We start from the raw sequence: 24528 nt of genomic DNA, 5'->3' as shown, positions 1-24528 counted from the left end.
CGGATGTGGGCAATGAATAAAAGCTATTATGAATCAAAATAACTCTGATGGGAAGATTTTGGTCCTGTTGAGCACCAGGGAGTTGCTCTTTTTTTAAGTTAAAGACAGATAAAAGAATAGAGCCTGTGCAGAGGCTGCCTCTGAAATGTCTTTTGTGGTTTGCAGTGTGCGAATGTAATTTGGCGGGTACCCAGCCCCAAGTCTGCGATTTTCTCGGGAGGTGTCTTTGTCGCTCCGGCGTAGCTGGACGTCAGTGTGACAGCTGCCAGCCTGGCCACCACTCGTTCCCTGCCTGTCAAGGTAAGGCTGCCGATCACGTGCACAGCATCGAAGAGGCCCCCAAAGAGGCAGACTGGAGGGCTTTTCGGGTAGTGTTTCTGCAGTGGCAGAAGCAATGTTCACAGCAGTAAATGGGCAAGGGACTCTTGCTCTCTGCAGTGAAATCCTCGTACGTTCTCATTCTCCAAGCACTAATTCCAGGCGTGTTTCCATAGTAGGGAAGAATTATATAGTCTGTTTTCTCACAGGCATTTTTTTTTGGCACGGTCAGATGGTTTGATACAGCCTCAGTCAGCACAGCTGTCTTGCTAATAACCAAAGGACCTGAAAGCTGTTTTCACATGGAGACCTGCAGCACCAGAGTATGCTTGATTGCTAAGGAACTGGTGTAGCAGAGCTGTGAAGCATGAATCTACTTCAGCAGAGGGTCTTCGTTTGGTACCTTGTGAAATGTGTGTTCTGTAAATCTCAAAATGGGAAGCTCCCATTTTGCCCTTCACAGGGATTTCTCACTCGTTTTAAGTTCACACGATGGGCACAGAGCCAACCTCTGTTCATGTAATCATGAAACATGAATGATGTCCATCGGGTTTCACCAGTGTACCTGCCACCAAGGACTAGCCTGCCTTTTACAAGAGAGGAAAACTGATCAACGCTGATGAAGTGTAACCGTGAATATCATTATGGTTTTGTGTGTGTATGAGGAATCCATCAAGTCCTACCTGGCCCCTAGGTTTCGTCTGCCTTTGCAATGAGTGAAGGAGAGACCCTTAACCCTGACTGAATTTTACAGTGAGAAAGAATATAGGATATTGATGAATTCTGGTATGTACTGTCCTATACAGCTTAACAAGATTTATGTAGAACGTTACGATTCACTTTCTTCTCTCTCATTATTTTTGGTTGTTTGCAATAGCAGTCCTCTTCCTTTTGGGCTTACGTACTTGTTTATGTCCTATAAATAGACAGCAGAATCCTTTATGCCCTTGCAAAGTTATATTATGTTGTGTTACCAAACACAATGGGTGGAATAGAGAAATACCACATGACTGTGTTTTATGGTCTGGAGTAGATTAACATTTTTTAATGAAAAACATAAAATCAGGATTCTGCGTTGGTACACGCTGTTCAGTGGTTTCAAAAAACTCTAACCATTTTATTTTTCTTCGAACTGAATCAGGTAGCAATCTTAAAGCAAATCAAGCCCATACTGAGTAAGTTTGAACTTTTAACACCAAAAACTGAAAAGAGACATAAAAGCTTAGAAGAGCATGCAAAAACAAGTTGTAAAAGACGGATAAAAATAGTTGAAAACCCCGTCAGTGGGATTACTCAGAACTGCTGCAGTTCACAGCTTGTTCTGATAAAATAAGCTGCCATGGGTTTAACCTCGAACTAATGCAGCATACTGCAAACTGTGGTGGAAAGTGAGCAGCCCAGCCTGCTACTCCTGTTTGGAGCTGTCATCTTCAGAAAGGACGTAGATCTACAACTTTTTGGCTGCTGCAGGTAGAACTGATCTCTCTGGTCTTGCCTTGTTGAACTCAACAGAAGCTCTATTCGATAGGATTGATATCAAAATAAAGCCTTTAAACAAGTCAGTGTTATTAAAATGAGAAGAGAATGTAATATAATGTTTAGCTGGGGCTGGAGTCTAGTGTAAGTGATGTTTTTGGAAGTTTCAGTATTTGTATTTCACTTATACTGACTTCCTACCAAGCCCTGCGCCTTTCCAGGCATCTTTGAAGTAAACACAGCAAAGTCAGATGTCCTTGGCTGCAGCAGAAAGAGGAACTGAAAGGGGGAACCAGGAACACGAACCTGGAACAGAAATACAGTGTTTGTTTTATATTTCTGTCAGTCAGCCATTTCTGTCAGTCATAAAATGCAAGTGATTAACTGCAACACTTTGGCTTGTACCTGGGGCAGCTGGGATTCCCTGGTGGGCTCCCATTCATGTACCCTGTGTAACATCCAGCATTGTTTCAGTAAAATGGCACATCTTATCTGTGATAGAGCTGTTAGCCTAAAATAGTGGTAACTCCAAAAGAAGTTTGTTGGTATAGTCTGACCATAGTTTTTGTTATAGTCTGACAGCGTGCCTTGTGTATTACATGCAGATTCCTGCAATGCACCGCATGCCAGCTTGTAGGATTGAAGATGTCAGCAGTTTTTACCTTGTGCATCATTTATTTGTGCATCGTGAACTTTTGCTTCTGGATCATTACTCATAAGCTTCTTGTTAGCCCTTAGACCTAGGCTAGCTTTGTGGATGCTCTTCCTCGGAGGTTATTTTTTAAAGATTTAAAGTTAAGTACTTCTGTCATGTGACGTTCTTTCCATTGTAAGATGGATTTCTGTCCCTTACGCATGTATTTTGCAAGGCATCGAACTAAATCTCTAAAGTGCACATTATAGAATTGCAGTAAGAACCTGATTATCAATGGTTGAGGAGGCAATTACAGTATAAGCATCTATTTCAGGACATTTATTGTTGGTGGCAAAATTATGGTTAGTCTGGTTTCCTGATGATTGCTTTACATTCAAAGGTAACTTTTTTGGCAAATTCTGGTTCAAATAACTGCTGGTTTAGACATGAATCTGTCAGGATAGTGATTTTTTTGGTTTTTTTTCTCGGTGCAGAATGTAACTGTGATGCTGTTGGCTCAGTGGAGAACACATGTGGTCCTCGGGGTCAGTGTCTGTGCCATAGTAACTACGCTGGACATAGATGTGACCAGTGCGCTCCGGGTTATTACAGCTATCCCAACTGTTTGCGTGAGTAAAAGCCTTTCTTCCTTTTCCTGGAGTTAGCTGTGTCACTATGATAGTTTTGTTCCATCCAAAGCTGGCAGCAACACCACTGAAGATCCAGCCAGTGGCCAGGTGTCCTGGCAGGCACTCACTCTGGTAGCCCTCCCTGGCACATCGTCACTGATCCTGTGCTGGTGGGATTAATGTGACCACGGCAGTGTTTGGCCTTGGCACAGTTGTATCTCTCTTTTAAAATACATAATCTAAAGTTTAGGCTGGGCAGTGGGTATGTACCTTTATGAGTTCTGGCTCAACTTAAAGAAAATAATCTGTGTTTCAACTGGTTTGGGATTCTAATATTTGACACACTGTCCTGTAAATTTTTAAGTGCGTGCATTGGCATGTGCTATTGACCTGTGCCAACATTGCACCCTAAATCCTAGTCTAGAACGGCTTGACTCTGCAGATCTTCCATCTTATCAACAATTTTTCCTGCCCATGTTGGATCAGTTGATCGGGCCCAGAATGTGTGTATAGGTTTTTCACATCAAGCAGAGGGAAGCCTGCAGGCGCTCTCATTAAAATCAGCAAGCTACTTGATCATCGTGAACAAGACTGCTCTTTCCTAGAAATCAAAAGATTATTAGTGCTAAAGAAGGAATGTATCCTCAGAATACTGCTATTACTAATCACGACAGCCAAAGCAAAAAAAAATCTTACAGGTTTGTTCTCTCTCTTTAGGAGACTGGCTACTACTTTAGTAAGATAATTGTCATTAGCCATTTCACCCTGAGACTCTATCTGGGCAAAAATTAGTCCCCTGGGCTGTAGCAGCATTGTTCTTTTTAGTGGCATTATTCTTATTTGTCCTGTGTGTGTAAATCGTTGCACAGCTGAGACCTTATGTGGGAATCTGAAACAATAAGACTGTTGCATGGTCATATTTCAAAGCTTCTGGCCTCCTCTGCCCTCAGATCTAAAGGTGTAATGGGCATACCATTTTATAGTCTATATTTCACCATCATATTTTTAAGTGCAGGTCTAATTACAGAATTTGCACTGTGCTTTCTGTGCCATTAGAAGATCAAGAAAGTGGAAAGCCAAAACAAAGCCTGCTCTGAGGATGGGACAAAAAGGTTGAGGAAGAGGGATTTATTGCGGTTCCAGATAATCCTACTTGTTTCTGTCAAGACCAAAGAAATGTCAAGACAGCAAAGGTCACCTCAAACTCATAGGTTCCAAGTAGGGGTGAGAAACCTGTGAGTTATAGGAGCTATTTATTGGAAAGAAAAATGAAGAACACTCTAGACAAATAGTATTCAAAACCTCTACAGTATTAAAGTTTTGGAAAGTTGTTGCTTGATCCCTACAGAGTGAACCCTCCCAGCCCCTGTCTGTGTTTGTTGTTACGTAGCTTGTCGGTGCTCTCCTGACGGTTCCCGGCACGGCACCTGTGAGCCCGTGTCGGGGCAGTGCCAGTGTCAAACGGGCGTCACGGGGCGACGGTGCGACAGATGCCTTTCTGCAGCCGACAGTTTCCCCTACTGCGAAGGTAACACTTCCGAGGGAAAACCCTCCGTGCTCATTGGGGTTGCCCCCGTTTTTATTGCAGGGTTCTCCAGGGCAGTCTGCTGCCTGCGAAGTTTTATAGAAACCCCCTGAAGCGTAGGGAGGGAGGGATGTGCCAGGAGCACATATTAGATGAGCTTATTTGTCATTCTGTAGGTTATTTCGCGAAGTGAACTATAACATTAAAACCTTTTTGAAATGGTGGCACAGGAACTTTAAGAAAACGTCTCTCAGTTCTCTAGGTTAGTGCTATATTTTTTCCAGGTGACTTACATTGCATACCAAACCAAATAGTCTAATCCAGGCTAAATACACATTTGAAAAATCATTATTAAAGGCTTCTGCTGGTCTTGAAGTTTAAAGTGTTTGAGTTCCTACAAGGTGACCATATTAAAAAGCCCTTTCAACCTCACACCTGCTACATTGTACTTCTGCACTACTACATTCCACAGCTCTTTTTTCAAAAGATCTTTCAATGTGTTTGTTTTTTAATTTCATAAAGGTGTCAACAGTGAATGCGACCCTTTGGGTAGCGTTGATTCTCATTCTGTAAGTATTCTACCATCATAGCTAACAATACCTGTTAATAATTCATGTGCCCTTGCTGAACACATTCCCTTCATTGCTCAAGCCCTGAAGCCTGCTCTTAGACTGTGAAAGAATTGCACGAGTTTATTTGCAGAGTAAGAGTGGAAATGAACTTTGTGTTTTGTTCTTTGATCATACCAGTGCGGTTACCTGTTAAGTATTCTTTTAAAAATCTTTTATATATGGAATATGTATACTGTTATGTCATCTTGGTATGCTAGAACACGAATATATACGTGCAGATGTGCTTATGTACCTATGCATGTCTGGTTCTGGGTTGCAACTGGCTATTTCAGCATCAAATTGTTCTTGAAAAAATTATTACCTCTTTGTAACTGTTGCTATTCCACTATTATTGTTATTAATACACTGATGGTTATTATTAGTAGCATATTACCAGAAATCACAGTCATTGCTAAATGTGTAGCAAAGAAGACCTAGAGGATAAGTCTGACAGATGAAAGAAGTATCTACGTAGGCTCATGTATACAATTATGTGTGTCTTCCACCAATAAAGGAAGGAGTAAATATGAAAATCAATGTTTTTTTTAAAGGTAATTTCGTTTTTAAACTTTTTGCAAAATGGTTAGTACTTTAGAGCAGTTCTAATAAGGCTATAAAAGAACTGGAAAGTACATTTGTTGGGACATTTAGAATAAATTAGATAAGGAAAAAGTACGCAGGGTGGAACAATCCCGTGCTGATAGTATGAGACAGAAAAACGTAAGAAGTCTGAATCAGCCACAGTTTCCATGCATCTATAAATGTCAATAAACTGCCTTAGCTGTTAATAACATTAGGTTTTTCTTAATACTAAAGACCAGTATGTTTTTTATGAAGCAGATGAACCCATATTAGCTCCTTTCTGTCATTAGGGCTATTGTCAATGTCTTCAGCACGTTGAAGGTCCCACCTGTAGTAAATGCAAACCATTGTACTGGAACTTGGCCAAAGAAAACCCTGAGGGATGTACAGGTATGGTGGCTTCATGGCATATTCCTTTGGCTTATGGAATGTGTTAAATTCTTCTGAAAGTCATCTTTATTCGCTGTCTCCATCTTTGGTGCTCGGTGACTTTCACAGCTCTTGTTAGCAGCCTGTTTTTTCATGCTACTTAATTTTAACATCAAATTACCAGTGATACCAGCAGTTACTTTTAGAAATTAGAGCATAATTTCATGAGTGTTTGCTAGTGCTGGAGCAAGATGTGCTCTGACTTAAAATGATGTGTACTCCATACAGCCCTATGGCAGTTTTACTGGAGTGAGACAGGATTTCTGCCTCAACGCTGAAACCAGAATTTGTCTCATTGTTTTGAGAAAAAGGTGCTTTTTCATTTATTATCGTCTCCTAGCTTGTAGAGGAGTGAAAAGCCTTCTTGTGGCCTCAGGGCATGACAAATCTGTTATGGTTTATGTCTATTTAATACATTTGCAATTTTCAATCTTTGCTAACAGCAAGTGTGTGTTTTTCAGGCAAAGAATAATAATTTTAAAGATGAAAAAGGGTAAAGATAAAAAATCTCTAAATTTATTTTTTCCCCAACTATTTCCTTTCCAATAGGTTCCACCACAACAGCCACCTACATAGAATGAGTAGCCTTAGAGCTGATACCAATATCGTTACATCTTTGACTCTAAATCTCTAAGTACTATGCAGTCTAAACATCTCCTCAATGATTAATTACTGCACCTTTCACGTAATTCATCTTCTCTGCCTTCAGTCACAGAGTCAATACTGGGTTTCACCAAACCTCTAGGTCAGCATAGCTCCTTCCTGCAATATTTGCTTCATTTATATTTCATACGGAGAGTTGAACCGGTCCCGAAGTGGCACTGCAGAATAGAAGGGGACAGTCAGGCTGGAAGACACTGTCTGACACAGGCTGCAAAACTGGCTGTTTTGCATCAATTGTCTGAATGTTTCTAAGAAAGAAAACAATTGTAAATCCAGGTTGAAGACTTGTTGTTAAACACAAGTTAGAACCCTTTAAAACACAAGTAAACCCACGTACACGGACGTCCTTATTCTTTCTCCTTTGCTTTTTCTTCTCACCTTGCGTCAGTATCTGTCTGCTATTCTGCACCTTCCTGAGTTAATATTCACCTTGTGGCACTATCACTCAAAATTGCAGATTCAGGGTGGTGGGGTTTTTTTTCCCTGCAAAGTATCTTGGAAAGACAAAATGCAGATTGTCTTTTTTTCATCTGTGCAGCATGCCAGTGTGATGTGAGTGGAACACTAAGTGGAGTCGGAGAATGTCAGCAGGTAAAGTGAAGTTAAAAGAATGACATTAATTACATTGATTTTTATAAAGACAGATTGTTGTAACACTTGGTAAGGTAGACATCTTAGTACTGATTAATGCTTTTGCACATAAAGTGGCTGGTTTTATATAGCAAAGAAGCAATTTTATACCGAAGATTTATACATCCTAGGGATGTGTATATTTTGTACATCCTAGGGATGCATAAAACTGCAAATTTTTCATTGTCTTGAGTTTATGTATTTTCTAGTCTGCTCATTGACAATGATATGTGACAGAAGTTATGTCCAGAAAATATTTTTTGTTGATTAGGATGTTTTTCCTCTTTAGAATTAGGAGGAATTCAAAGTACCAAAAGATTTAAGTTCTGAAAAAAATGCTGAAACATTTTTGATGAAATTGTTTTCTTCACAGGAAAATGGGCATTGTTACTGCAAATCTAATGTTTGTGGAGATTCCTGTGACACTTGTGAAGCTGGTTATTATGCTCTCGAAAACAAGAATTATTTTGGCTGCCGAGGTAAAATGATTAAAGGACATCACTAGGAGCACATTTGCACATCGCATGCAAGTCTTTAGAGTTCCCTAGGTTGTATTTTGAAAATGTGGATGTATTTGTTGAATCACTCATGTGCACAGCATTTTGCCCTACTGCTTGTAATTGCCTTTAACCCAAGTAAATCCTCCTCTGCCTTCCAAAGGGAGAAAGAGCAAGGCAGATGTTATTACTGTGGTTCCCAGCTGTTTGTGACTCCCTCACTTGAGGAAAGGTGTTCCTCTTGGAGTTCCTTGTGCTTCACCTTGTCTTCCCTGGTGCCCCATTTACCACCATTTGCTTGAGGCTTCTCTGTCAAAGCCCACGGTGAGATTGCACGAGGGGATGCTAAAGCTGTTATCTTACCAAATAAGATAACCGAGAATCATTCCTCCTCTCGCTCCTTCTCACAAGTTGTGGGGCGAGGGATGGTTGGTTTTCCTGCAAGCACTACCTGTAAGAGTGGTAACTCTCTGTTCCACTTAGCAGTTTTCTAAGGTCTGCTGCTGCAACGGGAACTTAAAATACTACAACAGATACTATCTTGATTTTTTATTTTTTTTTTGCAGGTATATGCATGCATTGCTTTAGCCCAGGGCTCGATGTGTTTTGAGGCAGAGCCAGATGTATCTGTGATGTGGAGAAAGTGGTCCTTCTTCTGAAGGAGACTTGCTTTGCCCCGTACTTTGAGGGATGTAGGGCTACTTCAACAGTTCCCTTCCCTCCCAGTCCCCCCGCTGTAGATTTAGGTTTGTTAAAATTACTGAAAGCACTTTCACAGACTTCAGTGTGCTTTACACCTGTCCAGGGTTGATGCGAGAGATTTATTTTTAAAGCATCAAAGTTCTTCTTACAATCATTTAATGTGTGCAAAGTTAAAAAAAATGGCTACAGTATCAAACAAAGCTTTCATGCCTAATGTGCAAACCAAGGAGCTAATGAATCATAGAATCACAGAATGATAGGGGTTGGAAGGGCCCTCTGGAGATCATCTAGTCCAACCCCCCTGCCAGAGCAGGGTCACCCAGAGCAGGTTGCACAGGAACGCTTCCAGGCGGGTTTTGAATGTCTCCGGAGTTGGAGACTCCACCACCGCTCTGGGCAGCCTGTGCCAGTGCTCTGCCACCCTCCAAGTAAAGAAGTTCCTCCTCATGTTTAGGTGGAATATGTTTAGGAAAGCGATCTGTTTTCACAAAGCTGTCAAATACTTTAATTATCCTTGATTTTGAGATTACAGGTGCTTAACATGCCTCAGAAAACAGGACACTTTTACACTATGATGTAAATACATGTTTAGGAACTTTCAACCTTTCAAGTCAGCTTGAAATTTTTAGCCTAGACATACTTGTTCTTAGTATGATATATTACACCTTATTACTAGAAGTGTCATTTAGTTTGTGCCACAAGTCCTATCTCCTGTAGAAAGTCATTCAATATTGTCATCCAATATTGGTTAAAAATATGCATATGCTATTGCATAAACACGTCTTCTTGCTGTGTGCAATTTTTATAAGATAAATTAAATGTCGTGGTACCAGATGCTGAAAAATTAACATCTTACACTTTTTTAAGTTAGGTCTTCTTTTTTTTGTTTGTTTCTAAAAAAGTAATTACTCATCCTGATATTGCTGTAGAAATTCTGACTTTGGATTTGAAAACACTTGAATGGCTGTTCTGCAAAACTGTAGTCCAGCATTTAGTAAAGTGGCATGGCTTATTACTTTTGATTTTTTTTATAAAGTGGCTTTTGTCACATTCCAAGGAGAAATAAAGAAAACAACCACAAACGCGGGAAGCCAGAAATAGTTGCAGCTTATGCATGTGTGTTAACATGTGTTTGAAAGAGCCTGAGGGGTGGGGAGTCTGACAGCCTCCGGAAGGAGGAAACGAGTCATTAATGGTGTTTAATTAGCGGAAGCGAGGTGTGTTTTCTGGTAACTTTTATCACTTTTTTTTTTTTTTTTTTTTCTGATGGGATATTTGGCTTCTGCTCTTTGCCTGCCAGGCTGCCAGTGTGATGTTGGAGGATCCCGCAGCCCGATGTGTGCCGAGCCCTCGGGTGGCTGCCAGTGCAGGGCGCACGTCGTGGGGACGACCTGTCGGGAGTGAGTCTGCCTGGAGCTACTGGTAGCTCGTGCTTCAACGTAGTTCTTTCAAAACTGCCCATCAATCCCTTCCTATCCTTTCACAGGCGGTTCTGGATTTGTTGATAAATAAGCTGGTAAAATGTATTAGGTACTGGTATTCATTTTGCTGGGCAGTTTTCTTCTGTTATTTCAATAAGATTTTTTAACTTGTTTCTTTAAATAACGAATACCTTTTTTGCAATAGTATTGCATAAGTATCTATATATCTATCAAGAGTTATATAGGAAAACATACAGCTGTAAAAGCTTCTGGAAGGAGAATTCTCATTACATCCATCTTAGCAGCTGTCTTGTAATTTATTAGCTGCTATCAGGATTCCTCAGTCATCAGTAGGTCACCTCCCATCCACTGCTTTATGCTCTTCTTCGCGGCTTTATGCTCTTAGATGTAGGCCATACAGCAACTGATAATTCTTTGGTTTGCCTTTTTTTTTTCTCCTTGAAAGGCCTGAAAAAAACTATTTTTTCCCTGATCTGCACCACATGAAGTTTGAGATTGAAGACGGTACTACTGTCAAGGGAAGGGAAGTTCGGTTTGGCTATGATCCTCAGGAATTTCCTAGCTTCAGTTGGAGAGGATATGCCCGGATGTCCTCTATACAAGTAAGCCGGTATTTCGCTCAAGGCTTTTGGGTGAAAACATAGGTGTATGGTATGTGTGTCTCTATAGTACTGCTGTGCGTGTGCAAGGTCATGGAGAAACCATAAGAAAGGACAGGATCTCACTGATCCAAACTTTGGCACTGTATTACTGTTTGGGTTAGCGAGTGTTGATATTATTGTAAGCTGGTCGTTGCTACTGCAAATATGTGTTCTTCGGAGATGTTCTTTGAGGTTTTTTTTTGTCAAGAAATATGTGTTTTGCAATAGGTTTAAAGAAAAGAACTAACAGATTTAAAGTCTATAATACTAAGTGCAGAAATTCTTGTCAGGCCAAGGACAGCAAAAACAGAAGACGACTGATACTTGGCTAAATAATGATTCGAATTACGGAATTCAGCAGCAGTCTGTGTCCATAAGATTTTCAGGTACCATCACAGCGCTGTCACTGAAGCCTTGTTACACTTGCAACTTGTATTGAGGGAGGAAGAGAAAGGTGCCGACTTCATTAGGAATGATAGCTTTAGATTTACAGCAAACAGGAAAATGTGTGATTCAGTGAAACAAGCCGTGAGTGGGAGCATATTGGCAGCATTTATTTTATTCTCATGAAAGTCTATAAAGAAACTAAACAACAGCAGAGGGAATAAATAAACCACAAGAAAAAAGTCACCACAATTTAATTGTGCGAGAAGGAAGTGAACCAGGATTTTACAACAGTAGATTCGAGCAATAAATGCTCACTCTTCTTAAAAGTAGTACTCTCTTATCTGTAGTACTCTGGTGCTCATTAGAAATTTTTAGTCCCCAGGTATAGCTGTGTCCAGCCTCTGTAAGTTGTCCAAGGACTAATGGATCACTGTAGACTGAGACATAAGCACGTAACCATTGCACAAGCAGAGCGATTTCCTTTCTGTTCTTCATTTTTCACTCTTTCACCTTTGTTCTTTTGGGTTTTTTTTAACCCAGAGCTCATATTGTTGGATCTTCAGAATTACTCCACATTCACAAATGAAGGCAACTCTCCAGCAGCAGTGATTTCTTTACTTTCTAGCTGCTTTTTGCATTTCATATCCAGTGGCATTTTGTAAAGAGGTAGTGAAAGGGCTTAGTCTCTAATCTTGCTAAAATCGTGCATTATTTTGCTTACCTGGATGAAGCTTTTCACTCCTGTAAGTAATTGCCAGCTCCAGGCCCTCCTTAATTAGATCCTTGCATGGCTGAGATAGGCTCATGTTCTTCATTTTAAGGAACTTTCCTAAATCTGACATAGCGTTTCTGTGTCTTGCAAGACCCTGAAATAATCGTCCTGACGTTTATTTTGTAGAAGACAAATAGTGTTACCATCTCTACCACACAAAAGGCTAATGTAACAATTTTTTTGTGAAAAGAAACTATTTCAATACAATTAAAATTTTTTGAGGTGAAATAAGTAAGCTGTGTGTGACCTCAGTGGAGGTGGTGACTGGTGTCCTGTCAAGCTGCCAACACGGATGTTTCATTACAGATAGAGGAGCTCACAGCTGGGCTCGGATTTTAAAGCACTGGCCAGAGTTGCCCAAGTTTGTGACAGAGCTCAAAGAACAATTTGTCCCCAGTCCCTGCCTTTGCTTGAAGCCAGGGACCGACGTCTCTTCCTCTCTCATTCCTCACATGTCATCTTTCTCACTCTTCAATGTGTCTTCTAGATTTTCCATTAAAGCTGAGAAACCATTTTGATAAATCTCCTGAAGCATGTTTCTTTTGCCTTTTATTTTTTGTTCATATCTATTTTTCAAGTGTTCCTTCAGTGCCTGTCTTATCCATGTAGTATCCTTCAGTAGTCATCCTTCTCCGTTTACTTGGAAATACTTGTAAAACCTTCCCCTACTTGTCTGTATTTTCAGTCCTGGTCCACTGTGCTTCTCCAATCACCTAGATTTTAGCTATCTAGTCTCTGTAGATCTCTCAGCCCTGCCATCTGTTGTGTGTCTATCTTTGCATTCTGCTTTGCACTTCTGGTAAGGAAGTGGAGGTCTCTGGGATGATGATGACAACAGAACTGAGGAATATACATTCAGAGCAGCATATGGGAGCTGCCAATCTTGCATTTATTGTAGCTTTTAGCAATAAGAGAAAATGAGATTCGGTGCTCTGTTCTCAAATGTATGGACCTGAGAAAACCTGTGTGTTTTGGGGGAAGCAGAATGGACCATAGTGGTGGGGAGGTCACCGTACCACAAGCATCTTGGAAGGGGACGTTGCGTGGACTGTGATGGGTGAACTGGGAGTTGGATAACGAGGGGAGCTTTAGGATTTAGGATGGAAAGAAACAAGCCACACCCTTGCAGTTGCACCAATCCTAGTTTTTCCTAATCCACCACCAACCCTTGAACATGTCTCTGCCGATTCTGTTGCTCTGCAAACTGAGTAGTGGGGGCCGTGTGAATGCAGCCTCCTGCGGGCTCGCTGCCCATCCAGGGCCGACAAGTGGCTCCGGAGGTGTCAGTTCAGCCCCAGGGCAAAGAGCGCCATGGCATCACATCTCTAAGAAACTGCGGGATCTGGTGGAGGAGCAGCAGTTTCAGTGACGGTCCGAGATGTCTGCGTGCTGTGGAGCGTTGTGGGTGATCTCAGACTAGGATCAATGGTTCCGGCCTGCTCCTCAGGAAGCCAGGGATATGGACAGCCCTTGACAACATATGTCTCATTTATGGCACAGGAGGGGAGAGTAATGGTAATATACTGTACATGTTTCAAGGTGCAACGTCAACACATATTAGTTCAGCCTTTCTGTGTCTTTCTGAATAAGCTGTTCCTCAACAAGAGTTTTATTTCACAGGAGGTTTTGTTCCGTATTCTTTTGTAAGCTGCCTGAGCCTTTCTTTTCTGTTATGGAGTTTGTCTTTGCCAAATGGTTTTTCTTTCTCTGGGTGCTAGTAACAAATAATATACTTTCCTTTCCTCCTTTTTCCCTTTCTTTTTATTTTTCCCAGCCAGAGGTGGTTGTGCCTGTCACTGTGGCTTCCCCTAAGCTCTTCCACCTAGTCCTCCGCTATGTCAGCCTGGGCTCAAAAAGCTCTAAAGGGAAGATCTCAATTGCTGAGGGAAAACATTTTGGCACTAATTATACTTGTAAGTGAATTAATTTTCTCACTAGGCTTGCCTGTCTTCCTCTGTCATACACCAGCATTGCCATTCCAGAATATACTTGTCTGCATGTGTGTTTTTCTTGTAGGACTTTAGTACGGTGCTTGCATGGCTTCTAACTGTTCCACTGTTCAGCACTTTACGGCTGGTTTTGTTTTATTAACTTCCATTTTTCAGAACGAAGTGAGGATAACTTTGAATGTGGAAAAATCAAACCTCTCCTTATTTCGCATTATCCTGAGATATATTAACCCTGGAGGTGAAACATTATCTGGCCGCATATCTGCTTGTCAATCTCAGCCTGCAACAGGTAGGTGCAACTCAACGGCACAACCCATCAGATGAAGGTTAGATCAGAGGAGCCTTTTCAGGGTGCACCTAAATGAAATTTGTAATGTCGCTTAAAATGCATCACTTTTAACAGTGTCGGTGCTTTTGTGCTTTTCCTAATATGTTTTGCCATGTAATTGATGTGGCTGTGTTTGCATGAAACCCCTGCTTACAGTAGTAATCAACATTTGTTTTTGGAAATGTTTGCCAACCTCAGTGCTTTCAGTTCTTCACTTGGAAGCTGTGAACTGTGTGTTCTATGAAGCTTTTAAAGAAGGGATAACGGCACTTTTTTTGGTTTAGTTGCCTTAAATATTTCAGTTTAAAGGTGACTTCTGCCTTCATTCCATGAATAACATTTATTTAATGATGAATCCAATCTACCAAGTTAGCTCTGATTACAGACCTCAACAGCATGTGATGCCTTTTGGACCCTGGTAAAAGATAAGTACTCCGTGTCCTCTGAATGGTAGAGGCATACCAAGCCTATACACAGAATTATCTCTTATTATGCCTAACCTGAGCATATTGATGGGAGCTAATGGAGTTTAGTCATAGATCCTTTCAGTAATTTGGAAGAAACAAAACTGAAGACTTGGCAGATACCACTCAGCAGTGACAGCAGTTTGTGGTCGGATCTGGCTTGTATCACCTGGGAGGCAGGGAGCCAGCTTTTGTCTGTGTCGAGGGGCTTCAAAGAGGAAACCTTTAATATTCATAACAGTTGATCCTCACGACTTCTTTTGGATAAAGCATACTGCAGCTACGTTTCTGTTGTATATCACCACTGCCCAGAAGTTACCTTCAGTTACTATCCGTAACGAAACATTTTAGATGCTACTGAGACCCTCCAGTATCTAAAATACTTGGCTGAAAGTCACATGAGAACAGGCCTTGTGTCAGCTGAACGTACTGTGAGTCAGTGCCGAGACAGGCGGAATGGAAAATAACAGAAGAGGAAAGTGAAGACGTGAGCAAATCCCAAAACTGGCCATTACAGGGGCAGAGCTCTGCTTTTCTGAACCAATTTGTTCAAGACTAATAAGAACAAAGACAACAACCACTGCAGAGCTCTGTAGCTGCCTGCGCGTGGTTGAATACACTGTTAATACATATTGACAGAAAAGCATTGATGAAATCACCAGTCCAGTGCACTAAGCAAGTACAGACATTTTACACAGTCCCCTATTTTTTTACTTGATTTTTTTTTTCTTTTTTTTTTTTGCTGGCAGGGGCTGCTCAGAGCATAGAGTTTGTCTTCCCACCCAGCAAGGAGCCAGCTTTTGTCACAATCCCAGGAAAAAGCGCCACAGAGCCTTTCTCTCTGGTTCCAGGCACGTGGACTGTCAGTATAATGGCAGAGGAAGTCCTCTTGGTAAGAAAACAATTGAGGAAAACAAGTGCTTGAAGGCTGTCATGATTGTATTGCTCTGGAGTTATTTGCAGGGAAGAACCCCGCAAGCAATTGAAATACAGCACTAGTGAGAAGAGTACCGCAGCAGAATATCATTACGAAAATTTACAGTTCTGCCTCTTATTTAATTTTTCTTCTCTGACTTTCACTTGCTCTAGTTTTTCTTGTGCTTACAGACTTTAAGTCTATCTGGAATCTATACTTTCAAAGGATAAATTAATATTAACATACAGCGCAATTGGTTGAGCATAAATGCTCACAGAAATTCATAATTCTTACGTATCAGATGTTGTATCTAAAGCTTGGCTCAGCCACAGATGGCCATGGCTTTAGTTTCTTGACAAAGATTCTTCAGATAAGTATTGTGAGATGGGCTGCATGACTAGCAGCTCATTTTCTAAATGTTTTTATCCTCCCATCATTACTCTTCTTTCACTCACTGAAAAACTGAAAGAATTTCTGACAGCAGTTCTGAGAAATTGCTATAAAAAGTCAAATTGTTTGAGGTGATCATTTATGAAAAACCTTGAACTTGTATGATCCCAAAGACAGCATACTGAAATTCATATGTATATTGTAGAGGGTTAACGAGTAGCCAGTGTCTTTATTCATTAAGCCTGGGGCTCTGTTAAATTTATGGAATACCACAAAAACTGGTACTAAAGAGCTTGCAAACATATTTCTTGCTGAAAGTGACAGTACTTATTGTGCTTAGGTTTTTTTTTTGCTAATAACTTTGAAAAGGAATTTATTAGTGACCTTAGCCCAGCATGTTCTCACAATTCTAAGTAAGCTCTAATATGTTAAGTAGGCAAGGCAGAGCAGAAAATATACCAGATTTTGAAGCACAGCTTAATGGATTACGTGGGATATTTTTATAAAGTCACCTGGGATACGTGAATCTGCCTCGTGGAGTCACGCATAGTTGAGTTGTGTGCGTGTGGGTTGCACCCATGGGTGAAACCTGCACCCAGCTGGCTGTGTGGTTACAGAGCCTTGCACCTATTCAGTGCTTCAACAGAGCAGTCAGTATATATGCCACGGAATGAACCAGCCTTGAATGATTTTATTATTCTCCTGCTGCACTTGGAAACAATGTTAAGCCGTAGGGAGGCTCCTTCATGAGCACCATCTTGTACAACACATGATAGGAGAGTGGCTTGACACTTTCCCTGCTCACAGGGCAGCTGCCTTCATCCCATCTCTATGAAGGTATAAATAGAGTTAGGGAGACACATTCTGATGTTATTGGCCCATGTACCAACAAAAAAAATCCACGTCTTGCAGATGCCCTCTATAAAACTTGTTTATGTGGTTGGTTTTGTTCGTTGCTACGTTGTGAAAGCCTAGAGATGTTCCTTTTGTAATTTTCTGCGTGGCCTTGCATTTGTTATATTTTTTGCTCATAGGATTATATGGTGCTGTTACCTAGTGATTACTACGAAGCATCCATCTTGCAGATACAAGTTACGGAGCCTTGCACCTATTCGGGACGCGCTTCAACAGAGCAGTCAGTATATAAGATACAGAATAAACCAGCCTTGGATTATTTTATTATTATCCTGCTGCACTTGAAAACAATAATAATCCTGTGTTTTGTTTGGGGTTTTTTTGTGTGTGTAAGCTGCTTGCTCTATCAGCATCTGCCACTGGGCAGATTTTCCTGTGTCCTTGGTTCAGAGGCAGCGTATTTCAGCCATGGGGGCGAATACAGAAGAATACCTGTGCGACAGCCAACTCCTGATCAACCAGTGATGTCCCACATCAGTGGAAGAGAGGTCAGATTCCTGCCTGCTAATTGCACTCCCATCTGCACTGTTGGCTCTAAACCTACCGGACTAAAACGGTTGCAGATTTATAGCTCAGGATCCCTAAAACAGACTCTGTGTTAAGTTCTACATTTTATACAGAACTGTGTAAATGGATCAATGTAGGCAGGTTTATAACTGTGACAAGAGTGGACCTTTAAATCTGACAAAAGTATTTTAGTAAATAAAAATCCCTCTGCTTTCGGCCTTCTGGCTTGTTCAGCACAGTGTTTAATTACAGCAGAAATGGCATAATGGCTTGTCAGCAGAAATGGTGTACATAACGTCATTCTATCTTTTGTTTGTTTGTTTGTTTGTTTCTTAAATAGCTATACTTATGTAAAATATTTGCTTTACTAAAATACAAGCAGAAGCAATTATGCCACTGCTGTAGGTCCATTGAAAGAGGAACACGCTTTGTGAAATTAAAAATTATACTAGAAGAGTGTTTGGTAAAAATAAAGTATTTTATCAAGCACATGATAATTACATTTAAAATGACTATGCCCTCTGTTTCCGTGTTTGGTTATTGCTTTGAAAAGTACCAAGTGCAACAAGAATACTTACATGCCACAGGCCCTGATGCATGTGCAAAACTTACTGGTATGAGTAATTGCAGTGAAGTCAAGAGGGCCGTTGACAGAATTATTTACATGTTTAAGTGTTCGTAGCCTCAGGAAATCTTGAGAAAATTAGTTTAAATTTGAAAAGAATGATATAGCTAACTGTAGCAAAAACCTCTGTAACCACAGTACTGTCCATGCAACTGCTTCAGAGTATTTTCCATCAAATATTATTTTAACCAACTCATGCAGGAAAACTAAAAGAAAAACTTGATGCTTCAGAGAGTGGCATTGCCTATTTGCTGGAGAAGATTAACTTTTTGTAGGGAATCAATATACAGCACTGCTATGGTAGGAATTGTGTTCCTGGAAATGACTTTTTCAGTGGAGCAATAGAGTAAATTTGTATTTGTTATTAAAGATAGCATAGAGATGAAGGTGACAATGTTTTAGTATCATTAAAGTTTCCTCACTGATACTTTCTACTGGGGATGATGATGATAATAATAATAATAATATACTAATTTTGCAGGCTTATCTTACAGCCTTCCTAGAACTATTATAATGGCAGCTGCTTATTGAACTCGGTTGACTATTATGAGTGGACAAAGTGGTATTTATAAGCATTGCTTCTATTCTGCTGAATGTCTCTTGCTGAGACAGTACAGGACTGGCCCTGGACTAATGCAGACCAGTTGTCTTACAGGGCAGGAAAGGGAGTTTCCTGCAAGAAAGGGAGTGAAAAATCTAATGGCTTTTTTCTTTTTCAATGAACTTGACCTAGGTCAATTTGCAGATGACCATAAATGTTCCCCAAGTTGGTCGCTATGTTCTGATTTTTGAATATGCCAATGAAGAGGATCGGTTATACACAGCCGAGGTAATAATACATAGCCCTGGACCTGTCACTGAAGGCAGAGTGAGAATATACAGTTGTAAATACAGGTAAGAAATTCTAAAAGTAATCACTACATGTTTAAATAAGCATTTGGGATTAATTATTTTTTTAATACATAATTTACCATGTAGATTGTTCGAATTTTAGGGTGATTTAAAAGCAAGTACATGATTCTGTGGGTATTGTACAGTTTTTTAATTCTCTCTGTGCAGTCAGCTCATTACATATTGCTACTGCTTCAGTGTACTGTTTTCCTATACAAAGGGTTACTTTTTTGTATGCGTTCATAAATCCTTATAAACTATTAACCTCCATGTCCAGTGGCAGAGCATCACTGTTGGCTGCAGATGCCTGTACTGTTTTTATTTAGTTAAAAGCTTTTATGTCCAAGGGTTTTGGCTATAAAAAATGTAGCGGCCAGTTTTACAAGAGTATTCCGACCGATCCTAACAAGAGCTGCTGAAGCAGAAACATGAAGTGTAGCCACCCTCTGGCTGTGAGGCTGTAGGCAAGATCTTCAGCCGAATGCTTCTTTATCCTTGTTGACTGCTGAGGTTACTGCAGATGTTTCTGCGCAAGAGATTTTTGTCTGTCCTGAGCGAGATTGTCTTTAACACTTGAGCATTTCAGCTTATGACTCAAACTGGGATTGTGGTCCTGCAGATATTTGCACCCTTGAGAGAGCTTACCTGGTGCCAGGGGACTACAGACACGCATCCGTTTTTCCCATGAACCAAGTGTTTGGCAGATTGGAGGCTTAGGGATATTTGGGACGAAATTGCCCAGTAAGACAAATCATTTTCATCAGCATGTTTGTGATACAGAGCAGAGCTTTATGGAGCAGTGACCTTGTCAGGTTATTGCTGGGGAAAGCTCTTATTTTAGCCTGTTACCTAACGCTTTAACCCCCAAACTACTTGCTATAAATCTTCCATTTTATTGCTTTTTTTCCCCAAACACATTTTATAGGCTAATTTTGAACATACGTATTTGTTCATATTATACACTGAGAACTTGCTAGTGAAAATACAAAGAAAGCCTTTGCTACTTTAATGTAACAATGCAGTAAGTCCCTTCTGCGGCCATTCTGCATGAAGCTAATGGTCACGTAGCAAGTAAGTTGCTGTGTCATCTTGCCTAAGCGGGAAGCTGCAAGTCTCTTCTGTTAAAAAATAAATCAAGAAATGACATAATGAGGTACATGCAAATAAGAGTAACTTGTAGAATCGGGAATATATAGTGCCAGGCCTTCTTACAGCTCTGTGAGCTTGATTATTCCCAATAAAACATCGTAAGAGAATAAACACATTGCAAGCTTACAGTGAATCACAAATAAGGGACCTATATTTCTCCAGTCTTAAGTGTCCTTAGCCCTGAGCTGACCTTATTTCTGAGCTGTGCTCTAAACAAGAGTGAAACTTCCACATTCTCTGGTTCGTAGAGGAGAAATAGAGAAGCAGTTGTATGGTGGTCACAGCTCCTCACCCACAACACACTGACTGGCGTAGCTGAGCAGAAGTGTGGAAGAAAGAAAAGAAATTAGAGCCTTAAATGACTTCTCTTTAGCAGAAGGGAACTGCTACGACTTTTGGCAAGTTGCAGAGGTCATGCTACCTGAATGAGGCAGAGTTCAACGGCTTTAGCAAGGCTTTTCTTCTTAGTGTGTATTTGTCTTTACCAAAGATGTGCAGCCAATTGAAGGTAGTCAGTAAGAGGCAAACCATTTTTTCACTTGTTTTGAGGACTATCTCAGCGTACAGAATAGCTTCCTCAAATCAAGACTTGCCCACCTGCCACCGTGTGGGTGAGAGCTGCTGATCCACACCATCAGTGGCGCGTGTCAGTAGTGCAAAGCAGCAGCTGGTGCATGCTGGCACCTCAAGGACCATGGCCCAGGCACCCAGTATTAGTTACACACCATGTTATACAGCTTGGAAACCTCTGCAGGTAGCATGTACGCGTATCTGGCTGTCCACATCCTACTTAAATCAGTACCTCAAATGGAGATCTGAGCTGAAGTCTGGAGGTTTGGCCTCTGGGTTGGTCAACCCAGAAGGGACGAGCAGTATTGTGTACCTGGTACATCCTTTGCCTCACTGGAGAGGGTACTGCATGTTCACCAGTGGCCAAAGGTAGCTGTTACTTATGAGCCAGCCCGACGGCTAGGCACCAGTGGTGAGGCTAGCCAAAAGCTAGGCAGCTGAGCTAGGCCATAGCCTAAACAACATGGCAATGCCAGGCTCAATTTTAATCCCACTTTCTGTCTCAGTTTCCTTTGTCGCAGCGTTGTAGTTGACGACAGGAATCGCATTGCAGCCTATGACCTTCTAGCAGACACGAAGATACATCTTAAGGCATCATCCATTAATTTTCTTCTGGTAAGTTTCCATTTTCTTTTCCCTTTTGTAATACTTGTTCTCTGAGTGGGTAAAGAGAGATACTTTTCTCCCTATGTTCACATGCTGTATGGTCATAATGTGAAAAGATGTATATTAGATGCTTGAGGAAGTTTCTTTATAGATACTCAGAGAATACTGAAGCAAACTTGATCAGTTTCAAAGATAAACAGAAATTTGCCTTTCTTGGCAAGTTGGTTTTTCCAACTCTCTTGTGCTTTATTTCAGTTCCTCTCTCTCCTCTATATGCAAACATGAAAAATCTTCTGGTAGCTTTTATACTTAGTCTTTCTTTTTTTTTTCCCCCTTATCTTTCACTTTGTTTAAATCCTCAAAACCCATGTGGGAGTTTCCTGGGTCTCTTACAAAATTCAGGTAATAAATGCATTCATTTCAGATAATAAATGCATTCATTAATCATATAACTTTTAAATACTTTGAATAAAAAGCCTTCACTGCCCTCTTTTGGCCACACCAGGAATACATTTTTCTGGACACTGAATTTTCTTGTGTCGATTCTGTTTTCCGTTTCAGAAGCACAAGGTGAGTTACACGGTTAAAATGTAGAGTCGAAACACAGCTATAAACATAGATTAGTTTCATGGAACTACTAGGATTAACAACTGCTACATGCTTTCTTCATTTCATGATGCAGTGTTCAGTGTGAACAAATACCTTTTAAATTGTCTGTTAGCTCCCTGCAGCAATTGCTGTGCTAACAAGATCCATATCCAAAAGACGTTGACATTATTAATCATAGAATCATAGAATGTGTTGGGTTGGAAGGGACCTTTAAAGGTCATCTAGTCCAACCCCCCTGCAGTAAGCGGGGACATCTTCAACTAGATCAGGTTGCTCAGAGCCTCATCAAGCCTGGCCTTGAATGTCTCCAGGGATGGGGCCTCCACCACCTCTCTGGGCAACCTGTGCCAGTGTCTCACCACCCTCATTGTAAAGAACTTCTTCCTAATGTGTAATCTAAACCTCCCCTGCTCTAGTTTAAAACCATTGCCATTAGTCTGTATCTCCACGCATGGAAGTCTCTTGTGTTAAGAATCTCTGTATTTTTATTTCGGAATTCTAGTTTTCATTCCCTGAACAGCTTGCTGCAAGATAAATTTCAATGTTCTCCTGAGATACAGGAAGTATTTCCCTGTGTTAAATGTAAAGACTGCACTTAGCAAAAGATAGGAAGAAGGGGGAAAAGAAGAGCTTCTGGTGTATGGCAGCAGCTCTGGAGTTAAAAATCCTTGTGTGACCCCCTGTCATGTAGACCAGAGGGACAAAGGGGAACTGCCCCCAATGCTGGAGTTCAGAAATCTCATCTAAATAAAGGGGAATTGGGGTCCTTGAGGTTGACTTTCAAGAGCGGCTCTTAGAACTTGATAGTCTTTATCTCACGTTGAGGCACACGAGCTGTCTAAACCCAGACCATGTTCTGCACTGACTTTTGAGCCGCTGATAAAGTGCAGTTCAAAGCTTCAGAGTCTACCCTTGTTCTGCCACAATGGGCTGGAGCCCTGTAGGTCATTACATGCGGGACAGGCACAATGTTTGCTTGCCCAGGAAAAGAGACTTGTAGCACTCTGCTTCCTAGCTTATAAAGGGTTTCTAGTCCCTGCTCACTACTGCTGAACCACAAGCCTTAGGACCTGCTTCTAAACTGAATCACTTTGTACATTAATGAATTCTCCCTTTGGAATTTTTATTTATGTTAATACATGATCCTAGTTAGCTTATGCTTATCAGGCATTTTTACCTCCTTTTCAAGCAGTTCACGTACAAGTTCTGTAACCTGCACTTATGTATTTTGTAAGTGCAGGTAATGTACTCTATTAGTGCAAACTTGTGCCTACCCACAAGCTTTCCCTTATGTCCTTACCACCATGGCTACAGAAGGACAACTACAGCTTCATTTGCTCATGTCTAGTTTTACTTAAAAAAACCAAACATATGAGGTCTCGTTGGCTGTTAAAATGAGTTCTTAATCTATTGGGAGAAATCCTGGTGTCACTGAAACTCACTCCTATGGACTTTGCGCGAGCAAGTGTTTGTGCCTGCATTTCAGAAGGTTTCCCAGGGTCCAAAAGTCTCTAACACCACAGATGAGAGCTTTTCCCTCCACCTCTGTACGCTCCTTGCCTAGCTTCTGACCCCATGAGCTGGTCTTCTGTCATTCCCATGGCCATACATATACTTAACGTTTTAATTTATTTTAACTTCTCAACAGCCAACATTCCCCTGAGAAGGACAGAAAAATGCTATTCAACACTCAGGCATTCAGGTGCAAGCAGGTAAAGAGATCCAAAGTCTTGTGGGAAGTCCACAACAGAACATGCTTTGGGTTCAGGTTTCTTCGTGCTGAAATTAGACTTCATCCTTCCCGTTCAGGCCTGGCCCTGTTATTTACGATATTAATTGTTAATTGTGCCTTGTGCTTATTTTTCAGCACAAGGTTTGTATTATATCAGCTGAAGAATTTTCTCCAGAATATGTGGATCCTAAAGTACAGTGCATAGCTGCTTACAGGAGTACCCATGATGGAAGGTAACTTTCTTGGGTTTATCCTTCGTATTTTCTGAAGACCTTGAAAGGCAGACTAAGTGGCATTTTAATTCTTTTGAATAAATCTTTGCTCAGTGACTCACAGGTGATTTGTAGGTCACTTCTGCAAAGTAGTATTTGTAAAAAAAACCTGAAGTATTAATGTTAATCTAGCCAGTTTTTGCACAGGATTTTGTTAATATTAGCCTCTTCCTGGCTTGTCTCAACTACTGACTGCTGATGCATTAGACAACACGCATCTTTCACACATCCTCGAGTATGATAGGTGTCAAAGCTGGAGAAACATTACTACTTTGTTGGCCTGAAATGCTTACCACTCCCTCTGGAGTTTCATTCTGCACATTACTGCTTCAGCTGTTCCAAAATGTCTTCAACTTGTCATTAGGTAGGGGATGTGACTGCCTTTTCAGGCCACCAGCTCAGCTTGGCAGCATCAAACTACTCAACATGTAAACCCCAGCTTCACAAACACACCATTCCCTTGTCCATCTCATGCTGGGGCCTGTATGGTAGGTGTGCCCTCAGCATTCACCCCACACAGCAACACCAGGTGATCCTTCTCCTCCATTACACTTGTATAGGACGAGTAATTAGAGCACTCATATACAGTTTGGTTGACCCAGGTTGATGGCTCTTCTCTTGCTGCAAAGATCTGAACCTGAACTTTGACTTCCCAAGTGGTCAGTTT

General features: G+C 40.9%; 1 protein-coding gene across 3 annotated transcripts in view; it reads left to right on the top strand.

Moving 5' to 3' along the window:
* LAMA3 (laminin subunit alpha 3) overlaps nt 1-24528 on the top strand; it is a 125817-nt gene that overhangs the window by 39842 nt on the left and 61447 nt on the right. Inside the window, exons 14-29 of one of the 3 annotated variants that reach the window (XM_054190468.1) lie at nt 166-300; nt 2923-3057; nt 4448-4585; nt 5105-5151; nt 6066-6165; nt 7406-7458; nt 7871-7976; nt 9997-10096; nt 10584-10740; nt 14044-14176; nt 15429-15571; nt 17020-17120; nt 17235-17388; nt 18766-18926; nt 21149-21257; nt 23725-23822. In XM_054190468.1, the coding sequence (XP_054046443.1) occupies nt 166-300; nt 2923-3057; nt 4448-4585; nt 5105-5151; nt 6066-6165; nt 7406-7458; nt 7871-7976; nt 9997-10096; nt 10584-10740; nt 14044-14176; nt 15429-15571; nt 17020-17120; nt 17235-17388; nt 18766-18926; nt 21149-21257; nt 23725-23822 (1870 nt within the window). Of the gene's footprint in view, nt 1-165; nt 301-2922; nt 3058-4447; nt 4586-5104; nt 5152-6065; nt 6166-7405; nt 7459-7870; nt 7977-9996; nt 10097-10583; nt 10741-13712; nt 13852-14043; nt 14177-15428; nt 15572-17019; nt 17121-17234; nt 17389-18765; nt 18927-21148; nt 21258-23724; nt 23823-24528 lie in introns of all 3 variants that reach the window. The other 2 variants (XM_054190467.1, XM_054190469.1) reach the window with 2 other exon arrangements.

Source organism: Rissa tridactyla, chromosome 2 (assembly GCF_028500815.1).
Source record: "Rissa tridactyla isolate bRisTri1 chromosome 2, bRisTri1.patW.cur.20221130, whole genome shotgun sequence".
Classification (NCBI taxonomy): Eukaryota; Metazoa; Chordata; class Aves; order Charadriiformes; family Laridae; genus Rissa; species Rissa tridactyla.
The sequence above is the reverse complement of the archived record's forward strand: the minus strand, read 5'-3'. Positions and strand labels throughout refer to the sequence as shown.